This window comes from Bombina bombina, chromosome 3 (assembly GCF_027579735.1).
Source record: "Bombina bombina isolate aBomBom1 chromosome 3, aBomBom1.pri, whole genome shotgun sequence".
Classification (NCBI taxonomy): Eukaryota; Metazoa; Chordata; class Amphibia; order Anura; family Bombinatoridae; genus Bombina; species Bombina bombina.
In genome coordinates this window covers 749,443,603-749,467,373 of record NC_069501.1, presented here as the reverse complement: position 1 = coordinate 749,467,373, position 23,771 = coordinate 749,443,603, and the positions used below count along the sequence as shown (strand labels likewise).

The following is a 23,771-nucleotide window of genomic DNA, read 5'->3' as shown; positions in this document are numbered from 1 at the left end:
TATTAACCCCTATTCCTCTACTCCCGGAGCCCACCGCCACCTACATTATGTTAATACACCTACATTATACTTATTAACCCCTAATCTGCCACCCCCTATACTGCCGCAACTTACATTATGTTATTAACCCCTGATCTCCTGCCCCCTACACTGTCGCCACTCTAATAAAGTTATTAACCCCTACTCCTCCACTCCCAGGGGCCCACCGCAACTAAATAAAGTTATTAACCCCTATTCCTTCACTCCCGGAGCCCACTGCAACTAAATAAAGCTATTAACCCCTAAACCACCAGCCCCCCACATCGCCATAAACTAAATTAAACTATTAATTCCTAAACCTCACAAACCCGCTAACTTTACATTAAATTTTAACTCATCCCTATCTTATAATAAATTTAAACTTACCTTTAGATTTAAATTAAACTATATTAAACTATTAATTAATCTACCCTAACTGTTATACTAAAATTATATTAAACTATATTAAACTAATTAATTTAATCTACCCTAACTATTATATTAAAATTGCAATAAACTATATTAAATTAATAATTAACCTACCCTAACGTTTAAACTAAAATTACTATAAACTACAAATTAAATTAACTATATTATATATTTAAACACCTAACCCTACTCAAATAATTTAAATCTACACTAAAAAATTACAAAGTTACAAAAAACTAACAACTAAGTTAAAAAAAATAACAAACACTAAGTTACACAAAAAAATAAACACTAAGTTACAAAAAGTAAAAAAAAAGGGGGTGGCAGATTAGGGGGTTAATAAATATAATAATAAACACTAAGTTACAAAAAGTAAAAAAGAAATGATCAAAGATTTAAACTAATTACAACTAATCTAAAGGCCCTATGAAAATAAAAAAGCCCCCCAAAAATAAAAAAAACCCTAACCTACAATAAACTACAAATAGCCCTTAAAAGGGCCTTTTGCGGGGCATTGCCCCAAAGTAATCCGCTCTTTTACCTGTAAATAAAAAATACAAACAACCCCCAACAGTAAAACCCACCACCCACAAAACCAACCCCCCAATTAAAATCCTAATCTAAAAAAACCTAAGCTCCCCATTGCCCTGAAAAGGGCATTTGGATGGGCATTGCCTTTAAAAGGGCATTTAGCTCTATTGCAGCCCAAACCCTAATCTAAAACTAAAACTCACCCAATAAAACCTTAAAAAATCCTAACACTAACCCTAGAAGATTCACTTACAGTTTTGAAAATCCGACATCCATCCTCCAAGAAGCCGGCAGAAGACTTCATCCAAGCAATCAGCCAATAGGATTGAGCTGGCATTCTATTGGCTAACTAGAACAGCCAATAGAATGCAAGCTCAATCCTATTGGCTGATTGGATCAGCCAATAGGATTGAAGTTCAATCCTATTGGCTGATGGCAACAGCCAATAGGATTTTTTCAATCTTAATTCCGATTGGCTGATTCTATCAGCCAATTGGAATCTAAGGGACACCATCTTGGATGATGTCATTTAAAGGAACCTTCATTCCGAAGAAGCTGTCGTCAGAAGAGGATGCTCTGTGTCGGACGTCGTGAAGATGGAGCCGCTCCGCGCCGGATGGATGAAGATAGAAGATGCCGTCTGGGTGAAGACTTCTGCGGTCTTGGATGAAGACTTCGGCCGGCTTCTTGGAGGATGGATGTCGGATCTTCAAAACTGTAAGTGAATCTTCTGGGGCTAGTGTTAGGATTTTCTAAGGTTTTATTGGGTGGGTTTTAGTTTTAGATTAGGGTTTGGGCTGCAATAGAGCTAAATGCCCTTTTAAGGGCAATGCCCATCCAAATGCCCTTTTCAGGGCAATGGGGAGCTAAGGTTTTTTTAGATTAGGTTTTTATTTGGGGGGTTGGTTGTGTGGGTGGTGGGTTTTACTTTTGGGGGTTGTTTGTATTTTTTATTTACAGGTAAAAGAGCTGATTACTTTGGAGCAATGCCCCGCAAAAGGCCTTTTTAAGGGCTATTTGTAGTTTATTGTAGGTTAGGGTTTTTTTTATTTTGGGGGGGCTTTTTTATTTTTATAGGGCCCTTAGATTAGGTGTAATTAGTTTAAATCTTTGATAATTTATTTTTTGTAACTTAGTGTTTGTTATTTTTTGTAACTTAGTTGTTAGTTTTTTGTAACTGTAATTTTTTAGTGTAGATATAAATTATTTGAGTAGGGTTAGGTGTTTAAATATATAATATAGTTAATTTAATTTGTAGTTTATTGTAATTTTAGTTTAAAAGTTAGTGTAGGTTAATTATTAATTTAATATAGTGTATTGTAATTTTAGTATAATAGTTAGGGTAGATTAAATTAATTAGTTTAATATAGTTTAATAAAATTTTAGTATAACAGTTAGGGTAGATTAATTAATAGTTTAATATAGTTTAATTTAAATCTAAAGGTAAGTTTAAATTTATTATAAGATAGGGATGAGTTAATATTTAATGTAAGGTTAGCGGGTTGTTAGGTTTAGGGGTTAATAGTTTAATTTAGTTTATGGCGATGTGGGGGGCTGGCGGTTTAGGGGTTAATAGGTTTAGTAAGTGCTAGTGATGTGGGAGGCCAGGGGTTTAGGGGTTAATAACTTTATTTAGTTGTGGTGGGCTCCGGGAGTGGCGGGGTAGGGGTTAATAACTTTATGTAGGTGGCGGCGGTGGCGGGAGTGGCAGATTACGGGTTAATAACTTATTTAGGTGGTGGCAGTGTCGGGACGGCAGATTAGGGGTTAATAAGTATAATGTAGGTGGCGGCGGTGTATCGGCAGAAGATTAGGGGTTAATAAATATAATGTAGGTGGTGGCAGTGTAGGGGCGGCAGATTAGGGGTGTTTAGACTCTGGGAACATATTAGGGTGTTAGGTGTAAACTTTACTTTTATTATACCATAGAAATCAATGGGATATCGGACAGCAGCGAACATAAGCTTTCGCTGCTTTCAGACTCCCATTGATTCCTATGGCATCCGCTGCCTCCAGGGCGGCGGATTGAAAAATCAGGTACGCTGGGCCAGAATAGTGTCGAGCGTACCTGGTAGATTTTTGATAACTAGCAAAAGTTGGTCAGATAGTGCCGAATTTGCATTCGGAACATTTGTACTGACGTAACCATTGATCTGTGTTGGACTGAGACCGGCAGATCATATGTTACGTCACAAAATTCTACTTTTGCCGGTCTGTAGCCGTTGATAAATAAGGTGAATCAAGCTCTCCACAATTACGCTGCGGAATTCCAGCATATTTGCGGTTGACGGCTTGATAAATAGGGGCCCATATCTAAAGTCTTGGGTGTTGGCAGAGTTAATCTGGGGCGGTGCAGGCACGATTTGAGGGTTAATTTGGTGTCATTTTATGCCCTTGTAGAGGTATAGGTATAAGGTAACCAGAGGCTGAATGCTATTAACCCCTTCATGCCCACACACTCCCTATAGTCAAGGCTGGGCAGATAGGTCTAGCAGTCACACCAAGGCCAAAAAAAATCCTTTGAAGGTTATTTATTTTACTTATTTTACCGTGGCTAATTAGAGACATATATAACTGAGCTCCTGTTCATATCAACCAATCACTGTTCAGCATATAGGAAAGTCAGGGTTTATGCACTCCAGCCTGGGGGGTGAAAATACTACAGTATTCAGAATTAAACTACAGGGAAAACATACTGTCTAAATAACAGAAGTGTAATGCTCGTGGGATACTCCTCTATCAGACCAAACTCGGCCTGTAGTCTTGTTATCCCGGAATCGAGCCGGAATGATAGGGAATATTCCAGAGCAGAGTAGGTTTGCAAGATGAGATAAATGGCACTCACCACAGGCAAGACAGTCCTTGGCAGAAACAGGCAGGAAACCACTAGAGTGGTCAGGCAGTCAAGGTTTGGCAACAGTAAGGCAGTCCAGGGGTAAACCACTAGGATGGTCAGGCAGGCAGGGTTTGGCAATAGTAAGGCAGTCCAGGGGTAAACCACTAGGATGGTCAGGCAGGCAGGGTTTGGCAACAGTAAGGCAATCCAGGGAAGATAGGGGTTAACAGGTAGAGTGGTCAGACAGGCAGAGTTCAGCAACAATATCAATCCAGCAGTTAAAGGTTAAAGAGGCAGAGTGGTCAGACAATCAGAGTTCAGCAGTAGTATCAATCCAGCAGTTAAGGATTAAAGAGGTAGAGTGGTCAGACAAGCAGAGTTCAGCAGCAGTATCAATCCAGCAATTAACGGTTAAAGAGGCAGAGTGGTCAGACAAGCAGGGGTCAGCAACAAAATAACAATCCAGCATATGAATCAATAACACCCAGGAGAACAGTAAGTCAGTGTTTTTCAACCAGTGTGCCGTGGCACACTAGTGTGCCGTGAGAGATCCCCAGGTGTGCTGCGGCAGACTGACAACAGTGCGTGGGTGTCCCTCTTTCAAATTTTGAAATATTGGGAGGTATGTGACAGGCTCATCAGGCATCATTTACAACCATGACATTGACATTCATTCACAGACAATCATTATGATTGTTTGTGAATGAATGTCAATATGTCATGTAGTTTGTAGGAGGCATGGCATGACAGAACAGTACAGTGTGTATATATATATATAAATATATATATATATATATATATATATATATATATATATATATATATATATATATATACTGCATATATATATCCTGTATTAGGCTACAATGTGTGATTTTGTAAAATTTTGGGATGGTGGTGTGCCACAGGATTTTTTAATGTAAAAAACTGTGCCACGGCAAAAAAAAGGTTGCAAATTACTGCAGTAAGTAACACCTATACTTGGGGAGTAATAGGTAGCAAGTGAGTTACTTACATAGGCGCAGGGTTCGTGCCACAGGAGATCCGATAAGCTTCAGAACAGGAAAAGCGTGCAGTGATGATGTCACCGCCGCACACAGAGAGGAGCCGACTCCCCCCTAGGCAACAATCATAACAGCAGGCGCCGCGTCCCTAGCAATGGCTAGAGCGGTGCGGCGCGACAAGAAGTGCTTAATGTATAAATAAACTTTTTACAGGGAAATGAATTCTGAATGTAATATTTCTTTATTCTATAGCTGTATATAACACTGAAAGGCATTGTATTGCTCATTCAGGTGAATAAACAGATACATTTTTTAAAGTATTTTTTAAGTTGTCTTTTTGTGTGGAATATGGGTATATCTGTTTTTTTACAGCACAGTATGATGATAAGATTGTGGGGCATATTTATCAAGCTCCGTATGGAGCTTAAGGGCCCCTTGTTTCCGGCGAGCCTTCACAGATGTTATCAAGAAGTTATGAAGCAGCGGTCTAAAGACCGTTGCTCCATAACTTGTCCGCCTGCTCTAAATACGATCAGGTTGATTGACACCCCCTGTTAGCGGCTGATTGGCTGCAAATCTGCAGGGGGCGGCATTGCACCAGCAGTTCACAAGAACTGCTGGTGCAATGATAAATGCCGACAGCGTATGCTGTCGGAATTTATCAATGGGCAGCGATGTGCAGCGGGCATGATACGCTACTTCGTATTATGTCCGCTTGCAGATTGTTAAATATGCCCCTATATCTCATTAGCTTGCTAAGATACTTACTTGTGGTATCAACCCTATATAATGTAAATTCCTATCAAAACTAACATCTGCCTCAAAATATCCATAAAACCAATAAATCAAAATATTTTAAATTTAATATCAAATTAAACACATAACATTCCTTATTGTGAATAAAACCTTCTCCATTTGTTTATTATATAATTCACATCACCAGACACACAGACAGAGAATGTGCACTGAAATGCATAGCACAATTAATATCCATGGTGTCATAAAGCTGGTTTCGAATTCATTTCTATGAGCCATACCAAACAAGGAAAAGAACTTAATGTAACACACACGAAAGGCTTTAATTAAAATATTTGGAATTGTATTCAACAGAAAAAAAAAACGGACAATTCTTATTTCCACCAAAGATACAAAAATCTGTTTAGCAACCGCAGTGCTAACTCCTACTTTCATGCCAGAGATGCACAAGTATTACATATCAGATATATGCATAAAGACAGGGAAATTCCTAAACTGAAGTACTTTTTGTGACGTACAGGGTTAACCAGTTTGGCACAGAAAAGGTTAACTGACCCTTTAAACCTTAATTAGTTTGTCAGTCTAGCCACTCCAGGCAAGCCTGTGACTTAGTTCAGTGGCTGCAAGGGTTAGCAAACACTCTCTAGTCTGTACTAGATCTACAAGAATACCCAAATTACCCTTTTATGCTGCCCTCGATAAACTATCTCTGCTGCCGTCACTTTAAGATTATTATAATGAAAAACCTAAGGAAAAATCCAGACTACAGATAAAGAATCCCAAAACTAAAAAAAAAACAACAAAAAAAACAACAAACAAACAATATAATAAAACAGTACTGTTATTACAGGCAATATATATACATATATAATATATATTTGTCTTGGGGTATAGTTGTTCTCAAAGTGTTGGATTATTCCCTGACGCATTTGTTGGCAGATTGGCGAGCCTCGACCCATCCTTGCTCTTTAAGGACTAGGTCTTTTTTGGAGGCTATTTATATACTACTAGTCCTAAAGCCTGTGCACACGGGAAATTTTTTGCAGTACAGCGGTCACACCCCTTGCTCTCTCTCTCACCCCTCTCTTTTACTCTCTCTCCCCCCTCTCTTTTGCTCTCTCTCCCCCTTTCTTTTGCTCTCTTTCTCCCCCCTCTCTTTTGCTCTCTCTCTCTCTCCCCCCTCTCTTCTGCTCTCTGTCTCTCCCCCCTCTCTTTTGCTCTCTCTCTCTCCCCCCTCTCTTTTGCTCTCTCTCTCTCCCCTCTCTTTTGCTCTTTCTCTCCCCTCTCTTTTGCTCTCTTTCCCCCCTCTCTTTTACTCTCTCTCCCCCTCTCTTTTGCTCTCTCTCCCCCTTTCTTTTGCTCTCTTTCTCCCCCCTCTCTTTTGCTCTCTCTCTCTCCCTCCTCTCTTTTGCTCTCTGTCTCTCCCCCTCTCTTTTGCTCTCTCTCTCTCCCCTCTCTTTTGCTCTTTCTCTCCCCTCTCTCTTTTGCTCTCTCTCCCCCTCTCTCTTTTGCTCTCTCTCCCCCCTCTCTTTTGCTCTTTCTCCCCTTCTCTTTTGCTCTTTCTCCCCCTCTCTTTTGCTCTCTCTCCCCCTCTCTTTTGCTCTCTCCCCCTCTCTTTTTCTCTCTCTCTACCCCTCTCTTTTGCTCTCTCTCTCCTCCCTCTCTTTTGCTCTCTCTCTCTCTCCCACCTCTCTTTTGCTCTCTCTGTCTCCCCCGCCCTCTCATTTACTCTCTTTCTCCCTGTCTCTTTTGCTCTCTCGTCCCCTCTCTTTTGCTCTCTCTCTCCCTCTATTTTGATCTCTCTCTCTCAACACAACTCTCTCTTGCTCTCCCCCCTCTCTCTCCCCTGTCTCTTTTGCTCTCTATCTTTCCCCCCTGTCTTTTGCTCTCGCTCTTACCCCCTCTCTTTTGCTCTCTCTCTCCCCCTCTATTTTGCTCTCTCTCCTCCCCTCTCTCTCCCTCAATCTCTTTTGCTCTCTCTCCCCCCTCTCTTTTGCTCTTTCTCTCCTCCCTCTCTTTTGCTCTTTCTCTCCTCCCTCTCTTTTGCTCTCTCTCTCCCCCCTCTCTTTTGCTCTCTCGCTCCCCCCTCTCTTTTGCTCTCTCTCTCCCCCTCTCTTTTGCTCTCTCTCCCCCTCTCTTTTGCTCTCTCTCTCTACCTCTCTTTTGCTTTCTCTCTCCTTCTCTTTTGCTCTCTCCCCCCCCTTTATTTTGCTCTCTCTTTCTCTCTCTGTCTCCTCTCTTTTGCTCTCTCTCCCCCCTCTCTTTTGCTCTCTCTCTCCCCCTCTCTTTTGCTCTCTTTCCTCTCTCTCTCCCCTCTCCCCCCTCTCTTTTGCTCTCTCCCCCCTTTCTTTTGCTCTCTCTCCCCCATCTCTTTTGCTCTTTTCCCCCCTCTTTTGCTCTCTTTCTCCCTCTCTTTTGCTTTCTCTCTCCCTCTCTTTTGCTCCCTCCCCCCTATTTTGCTCTCTCTCCCCCCTCTCTTTTGCTCTCTCTCCTCCCTCTGTTTTGCTCTCTCCCTCTCTTTTGCTCTCTCTCTCCCTCTCTTTTGATCTCTCTCTCCCTCTCTTTTGCTCTCTCCCCCATCTCTTTTGCTCTCTCCCCCCTTTATTTTGCTCTCTCTGCCCTCTCTTTTGCTCTCCCCCTCTTTTGCGCGTTCTCTCTCATGCCCACTCCCATTCAGCCACGCTCCCCACCACGCCCCCTCCTGCCCCCAACACACCCGATCCACGCCACGCCAGCTCCCATCCGGCCCGGCCCCGCCACGTCCCTCCCATTCGGTCCTGCCCACTCCGCCCACCGTTCTCGCGGCTGACAGCAGATGAGTTTGGGAAACACTTTTGCTCTCTTTCTCTCCCCTCTCTTTTGCTCTCTCTCTCTCCCTCCTCTCTTTTGCTCTCTGTCTCTCCTCCCTCTCTTTTGCTCTCTCTCTCTCCCCTCTCTTTTGCTCTTTCTCTCCCCTCTCTCTTTTGCTCTCTCTCCCCCTCTCTCTTTTGCTCTCTCTCCCCCCTCTCTTTTGCTCCTTCTCCCCTTCTCTTTTGCTCTTTCTCCCCCCTCTCTTTTGCTCTCTCTCCCCCTCTCTTTTGCTCTCTCCCCCTCTCTTTTTTCTCTCTCTCTACCCCTCTCTTTTGCTCTCTCTCTCCCCCCTCTCTTTTCCTCTCTCTCTCTCTCCCACCTCTCTTTTGCTCTCTCTGTCTCCCCCGCCCTCTCATTTACTCTCTTTCTCCCCCTCTCTTTTGCTCTCTCGCCCCCTCTCTTTTGCTCTCTCTCTCCCCCTCTATTTTGATCTCTCTCTCTCAACACCCCTATCTCTTGCTCTCCCCCCTCTCTCTCCCCTGTCTCTTTTGCTCTCTCTCCCCCTCTTTTTTGCTCTCTCTCTTTCCCCCCTGTCTTTTGCTCTCGCTCTTACCCCCTCTCTTTTGCTCTCTCTCTCCCCCTCTATTTTGCTCTCTCTCCTCCCCTCTCTCTCCCTCAATCTCTTTTGCTCTCTCTCCCCCCTCTCTTTTGCTCTTTCTCTCCTCCCTCTCTTTTGCTCTCTCTCTCTCCCCCCTCTCTTTTGCTCTCTCGCTCCCCCCTCTCTTTTGCTCTCTCTCTCCCCCTCTCTTTTGCTCTCTCTCCCCCTCTCTTTTGCTCTCTCTCTCCCTCTCTTTTGCTTTCTCTCTCCATCTCTTTTGCTCTCTCCCCCCCTTTATTTTGCTCTCTCTTTCTCTCTCTGTCCCCTCTCTTTTGCTCTCTCTCCCCCTCTCTTTTGCTCTCTCTCTCCCCCTCTCTTTTGCTCTCTTTCCTCTCTCTCTCCCCTCTCCCCCCTCTCTTTTGCTCTCTCCCCCCTCTTTTTTGCTCTATCTCTCCTCCCTCTCTTTTGCTCTCTCCCCCCTCTCTTTTGCTTTCTCTCTCCCTCTCTTTTGCTCCCTCCCCCCTATTTTGCTCTCTCTCCCCCCTCTCTTTTGCTCTCTCTCCTCCCTCTGTTTTGCTCTCTCTCTCTCCCTCCCTCTCTTTTGCTCTCTCTCTCCCTCTCTTTTGCTCTCTCCCCATCTCTTTTGCTCTCTCCCCCTTTCTTTTGCCCTCTCTGCCCTCTGTTTTGCTCTCCCCCTCTTTTGCGCGTTCTCTCTCATGCCCACTCCCATCCAGCCACGCTCCCCACCACGCCCCCTCCTGCCCCCACCACACCCGCTCCACGCCACGCCAGCTCCCATCCGGCCCGGCCCCGCCCCTCTGATTCGGTCCCGCCCACTCCGTCCACCGTTCTCGCGGCTGACAGCAGATGAGTTTGGGAAACACTGGAAGGTCAGGTATGTTTGTCCTCATGCAGTCTCTACTGCGCATGACAGCTTCGGACAAACATACCTGGCCTTTTATATTATAAGATGATTACACGATTGCCTCACCTGTTAAACATCATCTTCTTATTTCAACTTGTCACATCACTATTAGTCCTAAATTTCCCTTGTCCCTTGGAATGTGTTGCAGTCATCAGATTTGAAATGAGTGTATATTTTCAAAAATACATTAAATTCACAAAGTAAAATATCAAATAATGTGTTATTTATGTGTTTTCAATAATACAGCGTGAATTGAATTTTCAAATGACTCTTTTTATTTGTTTTTTGTTTTTTGCATTTTACATACCATCCCCACTTTTTCGGAATGCGGTTGTGTATATAAGATTTTGGTTGACACTGTTATCTGAAGACCAGTGAGTGCTTATTCCTATATATTTTCTACATTTCTTCAAGAGCACCCTGGCAAAAAAAAAAAATTAACAAAAATGAGTAAGAACAGAACCTAATACTGTACTAACTTAGATCTCTGTGCCAAGGGTGTTGGCAAGGAAAGACAGTCACACAGTTCCACGCAGCCTCCCATGTAGAATGGATGAAATCACAGTTAAATACATTTTTTTCTAGAGGTCAGGTTTTTGACCAGGCTCCTTCAAGCATGGGCAAGGAAGGCTATAAAAAGCTCTGCAGCCTGTCATGCAAAAGCATTATTTTTCATATTTTTTTCTACTAGTTACTAAGAGGTTAAAGTAGAAAACTTGAGACTACAGAGGTAACCAGATGTCTTTACTTTAAAGCAGCTAGAAAAACATATCTCTGATCAGCGTGAATACCTGGTTCCATATTTCACACCTATGCTTTACTGCCTAGAAACAAAGAGGGGGGAGACCCGAGGTGTGAGGAGGGTCTCCAGCCTCAGAACAATCACCACACAGCCAGCCCCCTGATGGAAGCCAACATTCCAAGCTACTAATATCAATTATGCCAATAACTCATCCCCAAAAAAACCTCTTCAGTATACATGAAGACATATTTTGGGTGCCTACAAAAGCAGGCATCCAATGAGCCTAAACATGCATAGGTAGGTCAGGGGGCAAGGTGCTACATGGAAGATTACAGCCAATTTTATTAGTTGGGTGTCTACGGATTGCTAATCTAGTCATGAAAAATAATATGACCTAATTTTTCATGTAGTGGGCACACTTTTTCCCTAGGGACAATAATTCAAATTCAACAGACATCCAAGATCAGTGTGAGATGCTGTAAGCTGGGCAGTGTCTAACTACCCACTGGGGTTGGTCACATGACCTGGACTGAGTATAAAGTAGTGATTGGTTGTAACACAAGGATAATTCCACTTAGCAGCAGGAAGGAACACCAGAAGGATTAGAGAGTTCCTTCAGTCACAATTTTACTTTGAAAGTTGTGTGTTTAATAATTTTTATCTTATAATAATTGTTTGTAATTGTGTCTCTATTGTTTGATTCTTTTTTTTATTTATTTTTTATTTTGTAATGCCATGTATTTATTTTTTAACTTTGTATGCACTGTGGACACATTTTTCAGATTAAAATAAAAATGTAATCAGATCTGTCTTTGTGTTCTATAAACAAAATTCACAGATTCTGTGAGCTTGGGAGTAACATTACCAAAGTATTATTTGCATATATTTGTTTTTCCTTAGGTGTTAACACAACCGTAATTTAGGGGTAGCCCAAAAATCCCTGAGTAATAATTTTTTTGGTCGTGGCAGTGAATATTCATGTTTGGGGAAATGTAGGTAGGATTTTGGGGATTAATGTGGGTTGGCTCTTATACCCTGGTAAGAATTTGAGATAAGGCAGCTTGAGACCCTGTGAGGTTAAACCCTTAAGGCCAACACTCCCCCTGTTGTCACAGCTTGGCAGGTAGCTCTGTCCGTGGCAAGCTGGAAGCAGAGGTAGATATTTATGAACATTGATTTTTAGGGTGGTTTAGGTAGGTCTTGAGGGTTAAAATAGGTGGCCTGTAGGCCCTGGTAGTGAATTGAAAAACTGTTGCTGGAGATTATGTGTTGTTAACTCGTTCAGGCCTGCACCCTCCCCACTGTCCCAGTTGGATAAGTAGTCCTGTGTGTGACGAATTGGAGGAAGAGTGTGTTGGTGTTTAACCCTGACTGGAGTAAATAGACTGTTAAGTTTAGTTAACCATATGTTGTACACTAGTGATACTGGTAATAGTGAATAGGGGTTTGGGAGTAATTAAAGGGATAGGAAAGTCTAAATTAAAGAAAAAAGTAAAGTCATAATTAGACATTCATGATTTAGACAGAGCATAGAATGTCGAACAACTTTCCAATTTACTTCTATTATTTAATAGCTGCAGATTGGTGGCTGCATATATATACTGATTGTCATTGGCTCACCCATGTGTTCAGTTAGAAACCAGTAGTGCTTTGCTTCTCCTTCAATGAATGGTATAAAGAGAATGAAACAAATTTGATAATAAAAGTAAACTGGAAAGTTGTTTAATATTTTATGTTCTACCTAAATCATTAAAGATTTTTTTTTTGGTTTCATGTCCCTTTAAATTCAGATAGAGCGTGTCATTTTAAGATACTTTTAAAATCACTTCTATTTTCAAGTGTGCCTTGTTCTCTTGGTATCCATCGTTGAAAATGAAAATACAAATATCATACACTAGTGGGAGCTAGCTGGTGATTGGTGCCTGCATACATTTGTCTCTTATGATTGGCTAACTAGATGTGTTCAGCTAGCTGCCAGTGGTGCAATGTTGTTCATTCAGAAACGGATAACAAGAGAATTAAGCATATTTCATAATAAAAGTCAATTTTATAAATGATAAAAAAAATAAGTTCTATCTGAATCATGAATGACATTTTTGGGGTTTCCTGTCCCTTTAACCCCTTGTTACCCTTGTTTCCTTACAGCCTCAAGGGCAGAGGTGGTGTTGGTATAGTGGTGACACCCCTGTCCATGACATAGCCCTTGCTGAAGATTAATGTATCATTTTAAGTTATGTAAATACCATACAAATATCCTTATAAGCAATCCAATTGTGTCATCATGAGGATTATTTTGATACCAAACATGACAGTTATATTTAGTGACCCTTTAACATAAGATAAAAACATGTCTTAAATTTACCTTGTGCTTTTACCTCCAATTGACCTCAGTCTCTGTCTTGATACCGGACATTGTTTTCTGTCACCCTGTGCTGATTGAAAGTAATAAAGTTTCCACAAGTAAAATTATTTATGACAGGGTGTCTGTTTTTAAACCCTTTGTTTCAGCACAAGTGATAACATCGGAACAAAGTTCCGAAGCAAACGCTAGCAGTAAAAAAGAAATCACGCAATTTCAAAATCGAGATCACATCATAGGGGACTGCCTATGCTGCTAGGTACGCCCCCAGGCCCATTCTTGACTTCGTCAAGGGGGGAAGCTGTAGGACACCATATAAGGTAAGATGTGCCATGCAGTCCTAATGGCGTTAAAGCCCAACACTGTTAGGACTGCATGGTGACGATCTAACATTGTGAACGTGTTAAGGATAACTGCAGCGAACTACTCATATAGAAAACAAATATGATTAACACATAGAGAAATTAAACCGTTACAACAATGAGGTCTTCATTATATCTTTATAAAGGGAAATCTGAAAAACTGCTGCCAACACTGAGATACCACAGCAAAGTGTATTATAGCATTTCATTTCAATGAAATACACCTTCCTTTGTAGACTGAACCATTTTTTCCCCCAAGCTTTTAGAGGCTTGTCCTTCTCCACAAATGCAGCTGTGGGAGCTGTCGCTATTAGCCACTGAGCAGTATCAGTTTTAATGTAAAAATATGAATTCATACTTAAAGTGAAGGTAAAGTTTTGCGTTTTTGTAAGCTTTATTCTATTAAACATCTACTATATAGTAAGATCGCAAAGTTTTTTTTAACTATTTGTATATATAAAATAGTATAATAAACTGTTTGTAATTACGTTCTGGGCCGGTCTTAGCTCCTCCCTCCATGTATTTCCGGCTTTTTCACTCTATTACGTACAGAGCGGTCCCATCCGCTCTATACGTACTTCCAAAGCGCGTTCCCGATTGATGGACAACTTGCGAATGCGCACACTGGGCCGTACACACATATTTACTTTTTGTCAAAACAGAAGAAATTGCAGCGCTCGAGTGAAATGTATCAAAACAGGTTGCAGCCGCAGATACTGTTTCAATTTGTTTTAAATAGACTGCGTTCTCAAGATTTCGTTTTACCTGTTTGAATTGCGCATGCGCTAATCTGGAGCGAGCTCGGCTTGGAAGGGGGAGAAAGTAAAGCCGACGCATGCGCAGAACGTCAAGCAATGTTATGACGTCAAATGACGGCCGCCTATCGGCCAGACTTACTATTGGCTAAGTGAAAAACGTGACCGGACTGCCAAAAAACAAACAAACAAAAAACGGCTGTTAGTCTAACGCTTAGAATTGGAGATAAAAAAGCTGATAAGTCGGTAAATATATAAAAATAAAAAAACTCATGACTTTAACTACCCTTAATTTTATATGTATTTACATTTGAATCAATCGAACCTTGCTAACTTTACCTTCACTTTAACTGATTTGTGCATGCATCATTGTAATCAAACATGTTCTATATCCCTTTAAACTTAAACAACAATGCAAAATGCAGTCATTATTTAATTTGCCTTTTTCTTTTGTTAATTTGTCTGTGCATATTTTTTTTTTTTTTAATTCCCCCAGAGAGGCTGGACTGCAGCCGGAACACTCACTGTTCTTCAGGTCTAAACCAATTTTTTATTTTTAACAATAACAATTAAAGGTTTATCTACTGGACCAATTCAAGACTAACTATTGCAATGCTATTTTGGGAATGTATTGAAGGCTCTGAAAGTGGCTGAATAGAGTTTTAAAGGGACAGTTTACACCAATTTTCATATAACTGCATGTAATAGACACTACTATAAAGAAGAATATGCATAGATACTGATCTAAAAATCCAGTCTAAAACCTTTTAAAAACTTACTTAGAAGCTCCCAGTTTAGCACTGTTGATGAGGTTAGGATTGAACACCCAGTGAAAGGGGCTGGAAAAGCAGAAACAGGGAGACACCCCCTCTCTCCACTTCCCTGCATATGAAAAGACGGATTATACAGGAGCCGCAGGAATCTGTAGACATCATTATACATCTTAAATTTTGGGGCTTGTTTAGAAGTCTGAAAATTAGCTGATTGTTGAAGAGACTAATATAAATTAGCTCTAAATAGGGGCCCTATAATAAGTGTATTAGTTATAAAATCAGCACAATGTTATAAAAAAATAAGCAAAACTATACATTTTTACAAAAACACACCCTGATGGGCTATATAAATGCATCATCTACAAAACATTTATGCAAAGAAAAATTTAGTGTAAAGTGTCCCTTTAAGCAACATCCCTGAACTTATGGAGCTGGGTGCTTTTAGAAGGCTACTGGGTAATTTAATGTGTGGGTAACTTCCATGTGTTATATTTATTGGATTCTTCTAAGAACCCCGCTAAATAATACAAAGCAAATGTTTCGATCACTACTGGCATTTATTTACATCCATGATGTGCTTAGCCACAGCAAAGGACACTACACAAACATATCCAAAAGGGTTTTTAAGGGCTGCCCTGGATTTCCAACCTAAAGTAATAAATACAATTTTACTAAAATGTTTTTAACAGTTAATTTTTGTATGTCGACCTCTTGCAATGCAGTGCTTAAAGGGATAGTCTACTTGAAAATTTGTATTGTTTAAAAAGAAAGATAATCCCTTTATTACCAATTTCCTTAGTTTTGCATAACCAATACTGTGATATTAATACACTTATTACCTCTGTGATTACCTTACATCTAAGCCTCTGCAGACTGTCCCCTTATCTTAGTACTTTTGACAGACATGCCTTTTAGCCAATCAGGACAGACTCCTAAATAACTCCACGGGAGTGAGCACAATGTTATCTGTATGACACACATGAACTAGCACTTTCTACATGTGAAAATGGACTGAGATAAGAAGAGGTTTTCAACGGTTTAGAAATCAGTTTGAGCCTACCTTGGTTTAGCATTCAAAAAAGATTAACAAGAGATGGGGGATTTTTGGCCCCAAGTAGAAAGACACATGAACAAAGTCCTAAACATGAATTTCAAGCTTACCCCGCAAGCTATTCTTCTTAATCATATCCCAAAACTTACGTGTCTCTATCGTAAGAAACTTTTGCTTATAATGTTAACCTGTGCAAAAAGATTAATACCTAGACATTGGAAAACACAAGAGATACCCACTATAGCTCAATGGAGATCAGAAATTGATCATGTTCTCAAACTAGAAAATATATACTATTGTTATCAGGGAAAACCAGATATGTATTTGAATATCCAACTTATTTGGGAACAAAACAACTAAAAATGTTCTATGAACCCCTAGTGAACCATTTGCTATATAAGGTATTTAAGCAAGGATACTAGCCTTTTCCTCCTTTCCCTTAACCCTATTAACCATCCTCTTCTTCTTCTTCTTTTACCTGTTCTTGGGATTAGATCCCAACTCAGTTACTCTAATATTCAAATGGTTATTGTTTATAATTTTGAAAATATCTACGGAAATTGGGACTCTGTCTATAAATGTCAACATTGTATTCGAGATATTCTTGTTATTAACATATGTTGTGACGATATTGTGAATGCGGTCTATTGTCAAGAACCCAATTTTCAATAAAAATTATTTGAACAAAAAAAAAAAAAAAAAGATTAACAAGAGAATAAAAAAATTGATTATAAAAGTACATTGGAAAGTTGTTGAAAATTGCATGCCTTATCTGAATCATAAAGGTTTAATGTTTTACTAGACTGTCCCTTTAACTGATAACATTATATATAAGCCGCATTTCAGTTTTATAATAATCATCATTATTATTATCTATTGTGTATTGCTGGCTACATGAGTAGGAGTGTGCAATGAAAATACTATAGATATATAAAACATATTAAACAAAACAAACCAAAAAAATCAGTATATGAGAAAATCTCTGTTCTAAAGAGCTCATAATCTGCTGTCCCTTAAAAGGAAGAAAAAAAATATCATGAAGCTAATATTAAGAGCCACAGAGTGTCCCTGCTTGTATGCATTGATATGAGAAATTAAATAATAACATTCTATTAAATTACCTCATTTTTTTCAGTGCACCTATATAAGGAGATCTGAACCACACATGTATTAAATGAATTAAACAGCATGCAGGTATACTGACATCTATTCTATCTTTAAAAATATAGGCTAATTTAGTAATGGTTTATGTCAGGCAGTCTCAGTGTAGCCATTGGGCAAAACAGGTAAAACTTCTGGTGGGCCAGATCGGTAAACTGTAGGCCCTTAACCTTTTCTTGATAACCCATCATTGTGACTGCATTTGATGAAAGTACTATCTGGGTTTATATTTGGCCATGGTCTGACTGTAGTTTAAGTTATTCTGATCATTGATACATTATATACCATTCTTCTAATGTCCTTATGCCAGAGAATTAGGTATTGAGTAGATTAGGGATGGACAACTGGCAGACCTTGTTCCAAGTCCTCTGCACTAGTTTTTGAGATCCCTGGGAAAAAGTAAAATTAAGAATGTTTGCAATAGTTTGTGGACTCAAGAAAAGCAGGACTAGAAAACTTATGTTTTAGGAAATTTTGATGGCGGACAAAAAAGGTGGCCACAACTAAAAAGTGCCACTGCCATCTGGAGGTGAGAAAAGTAGATAGAAGATACCCTGCAACCTTACTTAAATCAGGGCCAGGCCATGTGCAGCTGGACATTTTAAGGAAATATATTATTATTTGTGTGTTGCCATCAATTTATATGCGGCCCTTAAGTGTTCTTAAAATATCAGCCCTTAAAGATTCTAAAATACTGATCTCCTGCCCCCATATGTTAGGAAGTTGGCCTTCACTGAAATAGATCATAGACACAGGTGAAATATGCTCATAAGCAAACTCTATGCTATTATTGTTCTTAGATATTTGTTCCTGTTTAAGCCATATTAACTACTTCAGTTATAAAATCTATTTTTAATGTGATAATTCTCACAAATCTACAAACTTTATCTAGCAAGATGTATTTCTTAAAGTAATCAGTTTTTGATACCATATAAGCAAATTATCATGACTTTTTCTGCAGCTTTCAGAGGTTGGCTAGCTGGATGGCTACGTCAATTTTCTTTTCATCAAAGAAATGTAAAATTCTTCTAAGTTTAAAAAAAAAAAAACGACGTTTATATATAGAACATTTTCTGCTCAAGTACAAACCAAATACAATAAAGTCAGTTTGTGCATGCAAAATTCTGGAAATCTTTGCAGCACATCTTAACCACTGGAAATATTTACAGCTATGGCTTAAATTAGTGGGTGGCAAATGTTTTTAAATGCAGGAGCCACCAAGGCTACTTAGCATTTTATTTATGGAGGTATACAGAAGAATCCAAAATGTTACAACCCAGAATTTAAAGTTTAGAAGCTATGTCTCTGCATTTTTCAAGCCCTAAGCTATGTCACATGCCAATAAATTAAATGAATAGCACTAACACCAATCTTAAACCTGCAATGCACGCAAATGCATAAACTTTTCTCAAAACAAATTTTGATACTATAAACTTACAAAATGTAAATACATGTTTTTTTGTAGCCCTGACAAATCACTAACCATGTACTTACTACCTTATTAGAATTTAGACATTTTACAATATTTGCTCTTTTTTAAGAGATTATTTTAATGATAAATTATCATTACAAATTAATGACAGAAAGATCTTTCTATTAAATATAATTTTTGAATATTTGGAATTACATTTTTGGATGTTTAGCAGCATATTTAACCTTTATTTTGTAAGGATTTTTTCAAATTCTTTTCAAAAATATTTTTGAAGGTACAACCATGACAGTAGTGCACGGGAAATAAATTACAACTTCACATCCTTGCTTAAAGAAACATTGAGGGCTAGATCACAAGTTTCACGCTAACTGTTGCACATAAGCAAGATGTGGTTTATTGCAGATCTTTGGGCTTATCCTCAATTGAATTTAACATACATCTGGTTAGCGCAACTTCAGAGCTGTTTTGTGAGACAAAAAATTTGCACAAAACACATCAAAATTATTATATATATAATTATTGTCTGGGTAAACTTTGTTAAAGGAGCAGCAATGCGCTACTGGGACTGAGCTGAAAACATGGGGAGAGGCAGTGACAAAAGCCATATATGTATAAATAACTAAAAGTCACAAACAAAAATAGTAATACAAATAAATGTGATATAAAAGGATATCGGGTGGGCGATCCTCAATTCCTCAAGAGAAAACAAATACAAATAGTGTTATATGGTTTAAACAGACTTAAAATATAATGTAATTGTGTCAAATGACTACTCACATACACCTGAGCTTTCATCAGCTCAGGTGTAGTTGTAGTCCTGAGAACAAAGCTGTCAGGATCAGCTATTGCTGTCCGTGTGCTTCTTTAAATTCTCAAATAGAAGAGAGAAGAGATAGAAATAGTGTGATGTTGTATAACACAAACTCCGAAATCAAAGATGTTTGAAATGTACTCACACTATTGGGGAGCTATGTGTAAGCTCCACTTAGAATGCAGACCTGATCTTAGGCTGTCAGGTAAAGCCTCGAAAAAACGATACAAGAAACCGCTTTCAAAGAATCATTTAAGAAAAAACTTTAAAATATATCAATTTTAAAAATACAAACTGGATAAGGTAGTCATTCAGGGCCTCAGTAAAAAATGTTACACTATACAAATTTCACTTAGTCTGTGACCAGGATGGCAACAGATTGTAACAATGTACCTGTCTGATAGCCAAAACACTTCCAAGAAACAGACCGCCCTTCACTATGATGTAACCAGCTATATGATGTCTCAACATACGTTTCGCCATGCCCCCGTGGATTTTTCAAGAGCTCTTGGGCAACGCCGCCCCCTGCCCATGCATACCCAATCACGCGCAGGCAGGAGCTGTCAATCTCTGTGGTTGTACAAGTCCGGGGAGACTGAAATTCTCCACCTATGGTGGAGAAGAGGTTAGGGAAGCAGCGGTCTGATGACCACTACTTCATAAATACGGACTGCAAGTTCTTTTGTGAGAACCTGCAGTCATGGGGGGGGGGGGGCGAAGGCTGGTGAAGCCTTTGATAAATCGACCCCTTCAAATATATTTACAAACATTTTTACAAAACACAATTTCATTTATTTGTGTATTTATTAAATTTTGCAAAAATACACCCTATAAAAAGATAGCACAGGTTTTGTCCTGGCTATGCAAGCACAGATATTGTCAACTCAGCAGACGTTGTACAGAAAATTTGTGATAATGAGAATGCATTTTGCAAACGGAAGCATGCTGAAAATTCTTCTAACTAAATATGAAATCCACTACTGAGCATTTCAAATTCAGTTCTTTGTCCTTTAATACCATAGCTGCACTACTTTGTATTATATACAGAAGGCATTTGTGGTTGCCTATTAGAGTACAGTAAACAGTTTAACACTGAAGTTTAGAAGTTACACAGAAAGTACTTTGTGGACCAAGAGAAAGCCACAGATGTTAGACATAAAGGGCTTGTTCAAGCATAATTATTCATTTACTCAAGAAATAGCCTGTGAACCCTGAATCTGTGTAATGACCTAGAAATACTTATTATAAGTATAATAAACTAAGATTATTGAACAACCATTTGTTACAGTAAACATACAAAGATATTTCATGTGGACAAAGAAAATATAGAGGGTGAACAACACATCTGTTTCTTATTTCTAACTTGTGTGAAAAAGGTCTAAAGTTCCACATTGTTCACCAAGTCTTTTGTATAGTAATACAAAAAGCAGACAGCTGACATGCATCGAGCCATTTGAGAAAGCATCAGCCACCTCATATAATGTTCTTAAGCTTTCTCATGGTCTCTCAAAATATTCACATTTAGCCTTAAGCAAACAATTACTCAAAATAACCATGCAAAAAGTGCAGTAACTTACAAATGCTAATACTGATTTTAAGCCCTTACGAATCTGCACTATATTGAAAATTTGCCTTGAAACCATGGATATGATAACACAAAGTCATTGAACAGTGGTAATAGCTTATGGTTGCTAAGGAGATGCTTTTTAAGCAGACATTCCTCCATAAATTTCCATCTTCAGTTTAAAGGAAACCACTAGAACTTACTTTGTTGCTGAGTAAGAAAAATTTGATCAGTTTGGTAAGAGAGACAATTGGTATAAAATTGCTAGAGTTTTTCAGATGAACATTAAATAAATATATTAAAGTAAAAGCTAACAATAATCTGAAACAGAAAATGGACTTGATTATATGTACCCCACAAACGTTTACTGTAAACAGAATTGTGTGTGGTTTGCTAAACATACATTTATAGTACTCAAACATAATTATGGCTGGAAGCTTTTATAAGAATCTAGAGGAATATTAACATAGACGTTAAATAATCTGTGCTTGTGTAATTATGAGCTGCAAAACTGATCTGCATTTTCTGGCAGTTAAGCAAATTAGGTCCAGGATTCATATTAAGAATTATTCTCCCACATAATTTATAAACATTAATGAACTACTGATGGTGAGTGGTGGAAAATATTTAAAAAGACAACTAAAAAAAAATGAACTAAAAGGAGAGAACAATAAAACATGGAATGCACCAAAAGAGTATGGAAATGTAAGCTGGATTCTGTTATTTATTTCAAAAATAAAATGTTAGATGTAATGTCTATGTATAATATAAATTATGCATAACTGTATATGAGAATAAACAGATCTTCAGAGGACATTCCAGCTGGCATGATATTGATATACTAAAATTATATTGGATAATGAATCTTTACTGCAGTTAAAGAAAAACAATAAACATAAAATAATCTCCTACTTCATGATATTCCCATAGAAAATATTGGTGTATCTATATATTTGCTTTTCACTGCAACAATAAATAAGTGTAGGAAATTGCACCCAAACATAGCAGCCAAATTAGACTAGCACAAGGGTGACAGCTTCCAAGCAATTTCAATGTTTAGCTATCAATCATTCATTGTATGAGAAACTGATTATTTTTATCAACAAAACCACTGCAGTCTAGGAATCCCACTGATGATAGCACAATACTGTGAGAGAATGTGTAAGTCTTCAATATAACGCTCCATCTAATAAAGACTGGTACTATATTTCTACCAATGTTATATTCAGACAACCTGTAGGACATATACATTTGCACATTTACCATAAAAATGAGCATGGATTTTGCCTTTAATAATATAAAATAAAATAAAAACAAGAAGATGATTATATAAATCATTACCATATACAAAGTAACACCAAATAAAAAACAAGCCATTTTTCTGTAAAGTGGGTAATTATAAAAAATATTCATATAATAAAATAACTACAGAATACATAAGACTGTTGTTACAAGTAAACATTGTGGGTTGATGACAATCGTGTTTTCATTGTTTTAATAGTTATCTAATGCAGTATTGTGTTTAGCAAAGAAAACAAAAATAATGACAGCTGTCTTTTAAAAAAATATGTAAATGCAGGTAATATATGTAATGAGTATATTCAGATAGGCTGATACTAGAGAGAGGGTGAAAGTGTGTGAAAAGTGCAGCGAGTGAGATAGCGAGGCTAGGCTAGAGATAGCAGGTTGTTTCTATAAAGCTGAGGTGTTTGTAGGCAGAGGTAGCATGTTTCTCTCACCGCTCTGTAGGGTAGACTTGCAGATCCAGTGGTTGCCAGTTTTCTCGCAGGACTCCCATAATGAAAGATAGTATTGGTTGTCCGCCGTCACCCAGGCTGGGCTCAGAACGGCTCCAATATCCAGACAAAGGGCCAGAAAGATGCAGACAAGTCCCACCAGCTTCAGTGGGGTCAGGACTGAGGAGCGCACCTCCTCCATCCCACTAGCAGATGAAGCCATGATACACTCCCAGCTCAGCAACCAGACAACACAGAAATACAGAGAGGATTGAAAGGTAGTGGGTTAACTGGTGTGTCAATAGAGAGAGGGGCTATAAAAGTGGAGGATATGGATATAATCAAAGAGGTAGTGAAGTGGGCAGGTGGGTTATTAAATTCCTTTTACAAATGTTGCTGATATCTGCTTATTGTAGCGAAATCTCCTCTTATTGCAGCTGCCACTTGATTTCTGTGGATGGAATGTAGCTTGTGGCTCTCTGCTCCAGGACAGAAGAGAACTGTTATCCAGTGACCTCCGTCTTTGCATAACTCCCTCCCTCCTTCTTCTCTCCTTATTCCTCTCTTGCCTTTTCCTAGCAGCTCTTTCTCTCTCTCGGCTGCAAGGGGGCACCGGCCAGGCTGCTGACGTCACTCCCCAGCTACAAGGAAGGCTAATAGAGGAGGGACAGGCAGGGGAGCACAGGAAGAAAGCAATGTAAGAACACGGAGGAAAAACGCTCACATCTCAGTAGGAGCCAGGACTCATATAAACAGCTATCATAACATGTCTCATTTTAATCTTGGACAGATACCGTTTATTGCCAATTCTTCCTGCAAGATGGCTTTTTAGTTCTTTATCGTGTCAGCTCTAGTGAAAGGAATCGTACTTTTTATTATTTTTGTTATGAATTTGTAATATTTTATTTCTTTGAGACTAAAGTTTATATAACCGCAATGGCTTTTTTCTTTATGATTGTTAACACAAAAAAAAAAAGAAAAATTAAATAATGTTTTGCTAAAATTATGGTTGTCTGGTTTTTACCTTAAATGACCAGTGTCACCTCAAATTTTCGCACTGAAATTGTACTCTGAAATGTTAAGTGAACATTAGCACAGAGCTATTTTATTAAGTCTGCAAATCGAACACCCAGGCTAT

The 23,771-nt window shown here is 38.9% G+C and overlaps 1 protein-coding gene across 1 annotated transcript in view; it reads right to left on the bottom strand.

The window, feature by feature from the left end:
* The window catches only part of TMEM47 (transmembrane protein 47), a 203,277-nt gene extending 180,059 nt beyond the window's left edge, over positions 1 to 23,218 (bottom strand). The window contains exon 1 of the mRNA XM_053707593.1: positions 22,637 to 23,218. Coding sequence (XP_053563568.1) covers positions 22,637 to 22,856 — 220 coding nt within the window. The 5' untranslated portion in view covers positions 22,857 to 23,218. The remainder of the gene's footprint in view (positions 1 to 22,636) is intronic.
* Between the last annotated feature and the right edge of the window lie 553 nt (positions 23,219 to 23,771).